The 12456-nt window shown below is 42.8% G+C and overlaps 1 protein-coding gene across 1 annotated transcript in view; it reads left to right on the forward strand.

The window, feature by feature from the left end:
• Window positions 1-12456, forward strand: part of Ap4e1 (adaptor related protein complex 4 subunit epsilon 1) — a 59852-nt gene that overhangs the window by 41453 nt on the left and 5943 nt on the right. The window contains exons 14-18 of the mRNA XM_028892697.2: window positions 437-739; window positions 2920-3034; window positions 5414-5537; window positions 9396-9654; window positions 10945-11454. Of these exons, the coding sequence (XP_028748530.1) occupies window positions 437-739; window positions 2920-3034; window positions 5414-5537; window positions 9396-9654; window positions 10945-11454 (1311 nt within the window). The remainder of the gene's footprint in view (window positions 1-436; window positions 740-2919; window positions 3035-5413; window positions 5538-9395; window positions 9655-10944; window positions 11455-12456) is intronic.

A 12456-nucleotide genomic window follows, 5' to 3' on the forward strand; every position in this document is an offset into this window, starting at 1 on the left:
TTCTAACTGGAAGTTCAGAAGAACGCTAACCTATAAAGGTATTTTACTTTACGTATTGTTACTAATGTGTTCCAGTTCTTTTGTATTGAGGATACAGTTCTTGTTTTTTTTTTGTTTGTTTGTTTGTTTGTTTGTTTTTTTTCGAGACAGGGTTTCTCTGTGTAGCTTTGTGCCTTTCCTGGAACTCGCTTTGTAGACCAGGCTGGCCCCAAACTCACAGAGATCCGCCTGGCTCTGCCTCCCAAGTGCTGGGATTAAAGGCGTGCGCCACCACCGCCCGGCAAGGATACAGTTCTTGATATAATCTACAGTGTTTCTTTAATAACGTTCATCATAAAAATGTATTGACTACAGATAGCAGTTCATTCTAGCAGTAGGTCTGATATGGTACTCTCTGACTTGGTATTTCCATTTATACCATTTTGTTTTACTCCAGGTGTTAGGAGAGTATTCCCACCTCTTAGATGAAGAAAGTCCGGAGGGAGTTATAAGCAGGCTCTACAAGTTACTTATGAGTGACTCCATTTCTTCAGAAACAAAGGCCTGGTTGATTGCCGCAGTGACCAAGCTGACGCCCCAAGCATGTTCTTCTCATGTAGTTGAGAAATTAATCCAGGAATTCACCATCTCTTTGAATACTTGTCTGAGACAGCATGCATTTGAATTGAAACATCTGCAGGAAGATGTAGAGCTTATGAAGAGCTTGCTTCAAGGTGCTCAGACCTGTGAAGACACAGTGGTAAGAACCCTGTGCTCTGTCAAAATCGTGTTGCCTAAACAGTCATTGCATGATGAATAAGGAATGTATCAAAATATAGTTTCTGTAGCGTGTGTGATGGAGTTTGCAGTTTGTCACATGTTGGTGGGGAGAGATTGGAGAGGTTCCCTTTAGTCCTGGTTCTAAATGGGTGCAGGGGACTGCCTCGTTTGTAGCTTCTTGTAGTCTTGAGATTCGGGAAAGGCTGGGAAAGTCTGTATGGAGAGGAGAAGGGGTGCTTGAGGGTAACCGGCTCTTTAGCCTTGTGTGGCTTGACTTAGAAGTTGGGGTTCTGGGAGGTCACACTCACACAACATTTCCACCAAGTCAGGGCCCTTGTCTTGAATTTGAACAGTGAAATTCACATCCCATAGAAGAGTAAGACTCAGGAGTTTTAGTGAGTGGTCAGAGGAGAAGGGCAGACGGAACTCCTGTGTAGCAAAGAGCAGGTCCTAGGAAAGGGGCCGCTGCTGGGGTCGTTGCCTAGGGGTAGTCAGGCCCCATGGCTTGAGACATGGGGTTCAGTTTCTGGTCACACTCACACATAGCCTCCATCCCGTTATAAAAGGAAAAGAAAAGAAAGAAAAAAAGAAAGCAAATCAGGATTCCTCCATTCGTCAGTATAGCTTCTCTGACATTCTGAGGAGACACAGTCTCAGAGCATGCACTCTGATCTCTGGATCTTCCAGTCTCTCTGCCCCTCTTCCTCAGTGTCCCCTGAGCCTTGGGTACAGGAGTGCTGGGGTCAAGGTGGGTGCCACCACTGCCGGCTGCCAACCTTTTCTTTTTCTTTTTCTTTCTTACTTTTGGATTTTTGAGACAGAGTTTCTCTGTGTAGCCCAGGAACTTGCTCTGTCCTCTAACTCCGCCTACCTCTGCCTCCTAAGTGCTGGGATTCAAGGAATGCACCACCACACCAGACAGGAACATTTTCTTAATTGAGGTTCCTTACTCTCAGATGACATTAGCTTGTTGACATAAAACTATCCTACACAAGGTCAGATACAACTTGGGTCCTCTGGATCCTGTGTCCAAAACACATGGTGTCTTCAGCAATAGCAACTTACTGTCTACCTCTGGGAAGCACCAAGGACAATAGTAATAACCTGTATGTTTTAGGAGTCTCTTGGACAACCTTGACCAGCAACTCAAAAGAGGGCTTCTCTGCTTGCTATTAAACTTTTTCTGTGCCTCTTAGGGGAACCTTGTCAGCCCAGATGGGAAATTTCATGTGTGTGTGTGTGTGGTGTGTGTACACAGACTTCTTTTAGTTCTGTGTCTTATACGGACAGAACAGGTTGGAGTAGAACACAGGATGTACAGGTTGGACTGTTCCTAGAAGTTGAAATGTGGCTTAAATGAGATGAGGTCAGGTGGCCACAGGGTACTGGGTTGGTCCTGGTCAAACCTGGAACTTAAGGGTAGATGTGGGGACTGGGACGGGTGTGGGCAGGGGAGAATCAGGTGGACTTACCTGGCTGGCCACTGGAAAAGGGTGTACAAGATATGGCTGGGTGGAGAGGTTGGAAGTGGCATGGGGAGGAACCTGTAGGTTGTGAGCAGGTAGGGCAGGTCTTGGCAGAAGTCTAGAGGTTGGTAGAGTGTGGGGCATTTACCCACCAACCCCACAGCTCCCCAAAGTTTTCTTGAGTGTGAGCAGCAGGAAATATTAGATAGAAGGATTTATTGCGAGAGATAAACAGAACATAAAGGATAGCCTCGAGAGGGCTGGAACCTATTCCAACGGGCCCCAACTGTCTCTGCCCCAGGGTATTTATGGAGACACCAAGGGGTGAAGCAAAAGACCTCCTCCCCCAGCACAGCCAAGTGCAGACCATCTCAGACAGCTGCACTCAGGCCCGTGGTCCAAATCATCCTCTATGCAGACCTGCTGGGTAAAGCCACGAGGAACCCGAAAACGGGCTCCCACAGTAGAGGCACAAGACGGATGGCCAAACTCGGTAGGCACTGGTGTGGGACTTAACCTAGATCTGGGGGGCTTATAGAGAGTACAGTCAGGCCAACTAGACCCCAAAGAAGGATCTCTCCTAAAAACTTTAAAAGATACATGATGCGCCATACTGTCTAGTTCTCCAAGTACATGCTTTTTTTTTTTTTTTTTTTTTTTTTTTAATCCTGCTTTTTGCCTAACTTTGATGCAGGTGGATGCGTCTTTATCTTTTCTGGATGGTTTTGTGGCTGAAGGGCTCAGTAAGGGAGCAGCACCTTACAAGCCCCATCACCAGCGCCAAGAGGAACGGCTTTCTCAGGAAAAGGGTATATTTTCATCATCTAGTGGATTCAGGGGCATGTTGTTTGTTTGTTTGGGTTGGGTTCAGTTTTTGTTGTCACTGAGACAGGCTGTGCTCACGGTGTAGCACAGGCTGGGGGAGACCTCGAGGTCCTTTAGCCTCGGGCTGCCAGATGCTGGATTACAGGTGTGTTCCAACACACCCGGCTCAGGGCTTAGCTTTTAGAAATGTGCAGTTGATACTATAGCCATGAAGGGAGGTGATTACAGATATTTATACCTTATGTGGCTTTTCATTAAATCTATTTTTTGTCCTGACTCAGGGGAAAGGTTAGCCTCAAAGTATTCCCAAAGCCATAGGCTCCATTCGCATGGGTGCCCAAGGGACGACTACCACTCTAGAGTTTTGGAAGAATCTATGACATGCTAGTCACTGTGCTACAGCTTTGGCTGGCCTGGAACTCATAGCAATCCACCCGTCTCTGCCTCCAGAGTGTTAGGATTAAAGGCATGTGCCACCACACCTGGTGAAGGCTGACACTGAATAGTGTGAGCATATCTAGAAAGGTTCCAGAAACAACCCTGGTCATTGGGCGAGTGACTCATTTTCACTGTGAATGGTCTAGTGTATTAGATTGTTTCTCTAGCAAAGTATCTGATTAATGATGTCACAAGGAGCTCACAAAGGCAAGAACTTTATATTTCAGAAGCATAACCTGTGAGGGGGTCTTGTACCGTGACCTTAGTGAAGAGGAGACCACCGAGTCATTTGCATGTTGCCTGGGAATTATTCCTGTGAAATAGGGAGAGCACTGGGTCATTTGCATGTTGCCTGGGAATTACTCCTATGAAATAGGGGGAGCCCCCATCTTACACATCTGCTTGGATGATGAATCTTCCAGTTTTTACCATCCCGCTCCCTTCTCACTCTTACTTGTAGTTTACTGATAGTCACAGCTCTGCATACTCTGTGTGACACTTGTTGCATCCCCTGGTGTCTGAAGAGGTGGATTGGCCAGTTACAGTCATGTTTATCTAGTTGTTTAGTGAGGTATTACACAAAGCATATGGTTACTGCTCTCTCCCAGGTTGATGTTAGCTTTGGAATTATGGGAACTCCAGATTCCCTCCCTTGATGTTCTGACATCTCTGCTGTTTCACTGTGTGATTCAAGATGGCTGCTTGCACTTGAGCAGCCAACCTCAGTGTGACCAGCAGGGGAAAGGAAATGGGAGAAGAGAATTTCTTTGCAGAGACTTCCCCAGATGTTGCACTCAAAATGTGTGTATAATTTAATTGACCAGAAGTCAGATGGCAGCAGAATCTAGAAACATCTCCTCTAGCTGCCAGTGTACCTACCTAAGACTGGAGAGTTCTGCTACTTAAAAGAAAGGGGAATGGGTATTTGGCATCTGCTCCACTACAATAGTAATAGGAATTTCCTGGTTCTGTTGAATTTATTTAAATTATATACATATTAAAAAGAATTAGCACGTGACTGAGTAAACATTGTTTCTTTTATTCCCATTGAGGGCACCGTCCACTCCTTTAGTTAAAGATGTGTCCAGCAATCATTCACTACGCAGAACATGGCCATCATCTCACCTTCGCTTATTGCGTTCTTTATTTTCTTAGGATAGTAGCGACTTCTCAATATGCCTGCTTTGTTTTTATTATTTGCCTTTTCCTTTCTCTCTCTCTCTTTCCTTCCTTTCTTCTTTCTCTTTTTCGAGACAGGGTTTCTCTGTGTAGCTTTGGAGCCTGTCCTGGAACTCACTTTGTATCCCCCTGCCTCTGCCTCCCGAGTGCTGGGATTAAAGGCATGCACCACCACCTCCTGGCTCTTCCTTCCTTCCTTCCTTCCTTCCTTCCTTCCTTCCTTCCTTCCTTCCTTCCTTCCTTCTTTCTTTCTTTCCTTCTTTCTTTCCTCTTTCCTTCTCTCTGTTTCTCTCTATCTCTATCTATCTCTCTCTCTATCTTTGTTTCTTTCTTTCTCTTTCTTTTTTCCAAGATAGGGTTTGTCTGTGTAGCCCTGGCTGTCCTAGAACTCACTCTGTAGACCAGGCTGGCCTCAAACTCAGAGATTCTCCTGCCTCTGCCTCCCGAGTGCTGGTGTTTAAGGTGTGCACCACCAGTGCTCAGCTTATTTGCCTTTTCTAATTGAATTTTTTTTTAACTTTCTAGAAGAGAGAAAATGATAAAAATGAAAGATAGTTTCTCTCTGATTACCCTGGTATATGCAGACTTAAATCAGTGGCAGCTGCTTTACTCTTACTGTACATGTCTGATTAGATTGTTGTTGGATTCCAGCCTTTTAATTATTTCAATAGTGAATGGAATCTCATAAATTTCACTGTAATGCTTTGTTTTAAATATGAACCTCTGTTCCTGTTTTTAAATTATAGTTCTCAATTTCGAACCCTATGGACTGTCATTTTCTTCATCTGGTTTCACTGGACGGCAGTCTCCTGCTGGCATTTCTCTGGGCTCAGATATCTCAGGAAACAGTGCTGAAACGGGACTGAAAGAGTAAGTTTCTTGGCAAAGTTGAGAATTTGGTGAGCTTGACTACCTGCAGCCTCCTGCCTGCTTTCTGCCTCTGCTTGTGTCCTTGGGATTATTATTTGCTCACTTTAGGATGACTTCTAAGAAGTTTTCATTTTCAAGTAATGAAAAAGAAGAGACATGTTTGTGACTGTGTTTAATATCATTGTTCCTAGTAATACCATTGTTCCTGAGAGCTATATTCTACATGAGATTTTGTTTCACTTGCTTCTATTGATTGGTTTCAAGATTCTGATGCTATATATTTTGTCTTAGACTTTAAGAGCTTATCTGCCATATCTCTGTGAGTTCGAGGCCAGCCTGGGCTACAGAGTGAGTTCCAGGAAAGGCGCAAAGTTACAGAGAAACCCTGTCTTGAAAAAAAAAAAAAAAGAGCTTATCTGCCTCCTTCCAAGACAGCATAAGCCATGTATAATATTGTCACATGAGGTCTGGGGAGATGGCCCAGAGTTTAGCGCCTGTGTTGTCTTGCAGAGGATCAGTTCCCAGAACCACATCAGACAGCTCACAGCTGCCGGGAACTCTTAGGCACCCATATGCATGTGCTCGTACACATAGACACACATACATATTCATTAAAAATAATAAACAGGTTTGTACATAGCGTATATTATGACCACATATTATAAAATTTGAGGAAGCACATTGGAACTTATATACCAGATAAGTATCAAGCATAGTCTTCATTCCTTATTACTTATGTCATGCTCTGGAAAATCTTTTTTGTAATCACCTTATGAGAAGAGTGACAGATACAGGGACGAGGATGTCTAAGGAAGCTCTGTTCTTGGCTCAGAATACTTCCAGAGCTCTGGGGAGAGAACTTAGCACTTACTCAGCAAGCAGGAGGGCCTGGGTTCACAGCCCAGCACCACACGGCAGCTCACAGCTGTCCATAGCTCCAGTTCCAGGGGGTCTGACCTCTCACACAGACATATGCAAGCTAAACACCAATGCACATAAAATAAAAATAAATGATTGTATTTTTTTAAAAACTGATAGATGAAAACACTTGATTTGTCCTCTACATGGCATGTGAATGAGAGCACACTCTAACACACTGATGTGCATGACCCCACCAAATGTTTTCAGGGATTCTTTGGCCACTTTGAAAATTGTTAACACCATTGCATATGTATTTCATTCTGTTAAACATACTTTAATGTTTGTGATATAACTAAATTATTTTCAGAAGCATATTGAAATTAATAAAGTGAGATAGTGTAATGAAGGACACAGTGCAGCCCAGCACACACTAATTGCTGCTGCCTTCGTTCTCATGCTAAATTTACCAAGTATGGCTAGTGTACTGATGCGATGCCAGGTAATGAAAATGCCTTTCTCCTTGTCAATGAGTTTATTTAAGAGAAGTCAAGGGATGATGGGGTGCTGCTCACTGGCAGTGTGCTCACCTAGAATGCAGGAGAGCATGATACAGATATGATGAACGAAGAATGGTATGGTGGATTAAACGGCAGGAGTTCTAATTCTGTTTTTATCCTTCCCCTCCCTGGTCTAACATCCTTAATTTCTTTCCTAAACATTTAATTTTGGCATCCAGGCGTGGTTGGTGGGTTGGTGATGGTAGAGGTAATGGCTGTTAAGTGTCTCAAGCAGAACAAAGCAACAAGTAGGGATGGAGGTCCTCCAGACCCAGGGAGAAAGTATACAGAATAAACAGTGTTCAGGGTGTGAGAGGCTGATCTTGTGAGTTCTATGCCATATGTCCATCTTATGTGCTTTATTACTTCAGTAGAATATGAAGGGTGGATCCAAGTTTTCAAAGATCGCAGTTCACACATTATTTCAGATTAGGGACTTGTGTGGTAATTGGTAAGGTGAATGTTGAAGGTAAGATAATAACAATTAGAGAGACTAGTGAAAGTGAAGCACTTTAAATATACAATTCTGCACCCGCATAGGGAAAGGCAAAAATGACTGCTGCACTAATTTGGCCCGAGACAGTGGTTTTTAAAGTCCCAATGTTAAGTAACACTGGCTGCTCTTCCAGAGGTCCTGATCAATTCCCAGCACCCACATGGCAGCTCACAACCGTCTGTGGGATCCAATGGCCTCTTCTGGTGTGCAGATATACATACAAACATCAATATACATAAAATAAAAGAATCTTTTTAAAAAGTTTTTAAAGAAAGTTCCGATTGAGAGAAATTCCTGTCTTCCCATAGGCTAGGACTTGCCCCTTCTCAAATCCCCCATCTCATTGGTTTAGGGCACAAAGCCTAATCTAATGAATAATTTGGAACCTGAGACTCCTTTCTCTGACTATGGACTCAGTCGCACAGCCTGGACCTTCCATCTCTAGAGTTCTGAGGCAAGCAGGCCCCAGAACTGCTTCCTCCTGCTGCTCTGGAACTAAGTGCTAAGCGTATCTTACCCTGAAAATGGATGTAACGATTGATTTTTTTACAGTGAGTCAGTTTCAAGGTGAGACAGTTGTTCTCCTTCTACAGTCCTTGGTAAGCTGAGAATAAAGTCAAGCCCAATTTAGAATTTCTTTTTTCTTCTGATTTTTCAAAACAGAGTGTTCTCTGTGTAACAGTCTTGGCTGTCCTGGAACTCACTTTGTAAACCAGGCTGGCCTCAAACTCACTGAGATCTACCTGCCTCTGCCTCCCCAGTGCTGGGGTTAAAGTTGTGCACCACCAATGCCTGGCCTGATATATAGGTTTTTAATAAGAGTGATAGAGGTGATCTTGGACTGTTTCAGTCAGTACTGATGACTATATTAGTCACTGTGAACTCGTGGACTCATAGCTGTAACTTTGGTGACATTATGTGAATCCATATTCTGTTTAAATTTTTAAAAATTTTATGTGTATGGATGATTTTTCTGAGTGTATGTTTATGTATTGTGCCTATGCCTGGTGCCTGCAGATGCCAGAAGAGAGTATTGGATCCTCTGGAACTAGAGTTACAGATGGTCGAGAGCCACCATGTGGGTGCTGGGGATTGAACCTGGGTCCTCTGGAAGATCAGCCAGTGCTCTTAACCACTAAGCTACCTGTCTAGCCCCTGAATTCACTTGCTTAATTTGATCCTAGATTTTTTTGTTTGTTTGTTTATTTTATTTATTTTGCCTATATGTTTCATCTTAGGATTTTTGGGCTGAGCATCTGCCTTTTTTTTTTTTTTTTTTTTGGTTTTTCGAGACAGGGTTTCTCTGTGTAGCTTTGCACCTTTCCTGGAACTCACTTGGTAGCCCAGGCGGATCTCTGTGAGTTCGAGGCCAGCCTGGTCTACAGAGGGAGATCCAGGACAGGCACCAAAACGACACAGAGAAACCCTGTCTCGGAAAAAAAAAAAAAAAAACTATTTTGTATTAACAAGTTTATATATTGGTGCATATATGAATGTTTTGCTTTCAGTGGATTTTAAGATGAATTTGTGCTTATGAATTACTATTTTATGATTGAGGTTGGATCTCATGTGGCTGAGATCTTATATCTTGGGCCATCAGAGTTAAAGGTCAAGGTGTCTTAGAACAGCAAGTAGAGGAACAGGTCCACAGCTCTTCTTTTCTTCTGTAACTCACTCAAGTAATTAAGTGAAAATTAAATGGTCTGAGATTTTTAACCAGATCTAGAGTTCTGGTACTTTAAATTATTTTGCTAGAGGGAAGGAGGAAGTTGGCTCTAATGAAAATACATTTTAAAAATCTAGGTTTCCTCTGGCCTATAAAATTAAATGAAAGCTGTTTTTTAAAAGGCCATAGCAAAATGTTTTGGGGGGAAAAAAAAAATGCATCAAGGATCTACCTAGTCAGCAATCATTTAAATTGACTTTCTTCCTTAATCTCCTTAGGACAAGTAGCCTGAAGCTGGAAGGCGTAAAGAAACTATGGGGTAAAGAGGGCTATCTCCCCAAAAAGGAGAGTGGAACTGGGGATAAGACCGAAGTGCCGCATGTTCCTGGAGAGGGCGCCACCACAGAGAATGTAGACCAAGCCACAGCCAGGAAGGACCAAGCTCAAGGCCTTGTCCAGTCTACAGAGGAGAAAGAAAGGCAGCTGTTGGCCTCCTCATTATTTGTTGGGCTTGGACCAGAAAATACAATCAATTTGGTAAGTTATCTGTTACGTTCCTGTAAGAATCTCTGCTCTCTGCTGGAAGCAAGAACTGGATTTCATCTACACATGGTGGAAATGCCTCCTGTAGCTCTCTTAGTCATCGTCTTCCAGCTCTAGGACTGTGAGTGACAGAGTTTTTTGTTCTTGTTTTTCGAGACAGGGTATCTCTGTGTAACAGCTTTGGGGCCTGTCCTGAAACTTGATCTGTAGACCAGGCTGACCTCGAACTCACAGAGAATCACCTGCCTCTGCCTCCAAAGTGCTGGGATTAAAGGGGTGCGCCACCACCTGTCAAGTGACATAGTTTCTTCTTTTTTCTTTTCTTTTTCTTTTTTTTTCTTTTTTTGACAGTTTTTATACCACTGAAGTGAGAACATCTATTCACCTTGAACAAGTTATTCTCTGAGTCTAGTCTGCTAACACAGGACCAGGGTCCATACAAACTAACAAGAATGACAACGGTGGATGAGAGAATTCTCTGAGGGCAAGGGACTTGATTGAAGATTGTCAGTAATAGTGGTCTGTGTGTGGGCTCTGCTGACGTAGATCTGGTCAGACTGTTCTTCAGTTAGATTAGTAGTGGCAGATTTGGTAACCATCACTAGTTACAGAATGTTTTTCCTGGTCAGCCTCTGACATTTGTTTTTTGAGGTCAAACCAATTTTTCTTCTCTGCTTACTAACAGGCCATGAAATCACAATTATTGTAGACTATTAAAACACACCTTAGGTCCTCTTTGTGGTCAGGGGTAACTTAGGATTCTATAAGACAGCTCTGGAAACAAAAGAATAGCTAGGCTGTCCAATTGTGTAATGTAGTAAAGGATACCAAACAATAGTTTGTAAAACTATTACAACCAAGTGTTGACCTTATTGTATTTCCTTTTCTAAGTCTATGGTTTTTAAAAGTGGTGTTTTGTGTGTTTGTTTTTGTTTTTGTTTTTTCAAGACAGGGTTTCTCTGTGTATCCCTGGCTAGACTGGAACTCACTCACTCTATAGACCAGGCCGGCCTTGATCACAGAGATTGACTGCCTTTGCCCCCTGCATGCTGGGAATAAAGGTGTGTGCCACCATGCCAGGCAATTTGTTTTTTAAGTCAGAAGTAAAATTTAGCTGATAGCTTTAAGAATTTTAGGGTTTTACATTTTATTCATCTGAGTTTTGCCAATCTTTGCTTTACAGATTCTGAGTGTTAATATATTGTCCATTTGAAATTATAGAAGATATTTAAAGCTCATGACTAGTAAAATAGTGTTTTATATTACTATATTTTATTTTTGCAGTTGGGAAAAGCAGATGTCGTGTCTCACAAGTTCAGGAGGAAATCAAAATTCAAAGTAGCCCAAAATGACAAGACACCCAGTGCTCATAACCCTACCTCCTCCACCTTTAGCTCTGTATCAGACGTGGCCCACGGGGATGACGACTGTCTGAATACTTTGGATAGAGGAGACACTGACCTCAGTCCAGAGCTGCCCTCAGCTGGCCAGCTCTCGGGTGTCAGCTTGCCTGCTCCTTCTTTGTTTGCTGACGACAACATGGAAATTTTCCACCCCTCTTCGTCCTCTGCAGCTCCAGCTGTCAAGGAAATCCATTTAGCTTCTTTGTTGGAAGAAACTCCTGAGTGTGGGCATTCAAGTCTCGTGGAAATCTGTAGTAATGACACAGTGTCTGTGTCTTCTTACAAAATCTGGAAGGATGATTGTTTATTGATGATCTGGTCACTCACTAGTAAGACTGATTCAGAATTGACAAATGCTAAGTTAGAAATTTTTCCTATGGAAAACTTCAAGGTAAGACAAAGGATAATTTATCTTTTCTGCCTTAATAAAGCTTACTCAGTGTTTCTGCCTTTTCCTCCAATACCTTATGAATTTGTTCCATATCCTCCTTTCTTCCTTAACATAGGACTCAGGCCAGGCAGTGGTGGCGCACTCCTTTAATCCCAGCACTCAGGAGGCAGAGCCAGGTAGATCTCTGTGAGTTCGAGGCCAGCCTGGTCTACAGAGTGAGTTCCGGGATAGGCTCCAAAAGCTACACAGAGGAAACCCTGTCTCAGGGGAAAAAAAAAAAACAAAAAACACCAGGATTCAGGATACATTACTCTAAAGAAACAAAGGAAACCTAATAATAATGTATTTGAGAAGGCCGTAGATGTTATATAAAGTGAGTTTCTGTGGAGCATAATGAAGAAGGTAGTTGGTGCACACCTTTAAACCCAGCACTCAGAAACAGAGGCAGGAGAATCTCTGTGAGTTCCAGGACAGCCAGAGCTACAAAGTGAGCCCTTGTCTCAAAACCCCGAAACCAACCAAAGAACACACCTTCTCACACTGCTTTGATGTTGATCTCGCTCCTGTGCCGTACCTGCCATGTTTCATGGTCAGGTTCCTTAGGTTTCTTCCTGTTGAAAGCAAGGGTCTCAACATCGTGTTCCTGTAAAGAATTCACTGGTTGATAGCTGCAGCATGCTGATAGCATTCGGTGCATATCCTGTGTTCCGTATTTCTTGGTATTTCTATGATCTCTCTTCACGCATTCTCTAAGTGCTGTCTTCACTCTTGTCATATTCACTGAAATTAACACTTCAGATTATTCAACAGAGTCAAATAGAGCACTAAGAAAAAAGAATATGAAGGGGTAAACATATACTGATTTCTTTTTCTTTTCTTTCTTTTTTTTTTTTTTTTGTTTTGTTTTGTTTTGTTTTGTTTTGTTTTTTCAAGACAGGGTTTCTCTGTGTAGTTTTGCTGCCTGTCCTGGAACTCACTCTGTAGACCAGGCTGGTCTCGAAC

The sequence above is a fragment of the Peromyscus leucopus genome, chromosome 4, assembly GCF_004664715.2.
Source record: "Peromyscus leucopus breed LL Stock chromosome 4, UCI_PerLeu_2.1, whole genome shotgun sequence".
In the NCBI taxonomy this organism is placed as follows: Eukaryota; Metazoa; Chordata; class Mammalia; order Rodentia; family Cricetidae; genus Peromyscus; species Peromyscus leucopus.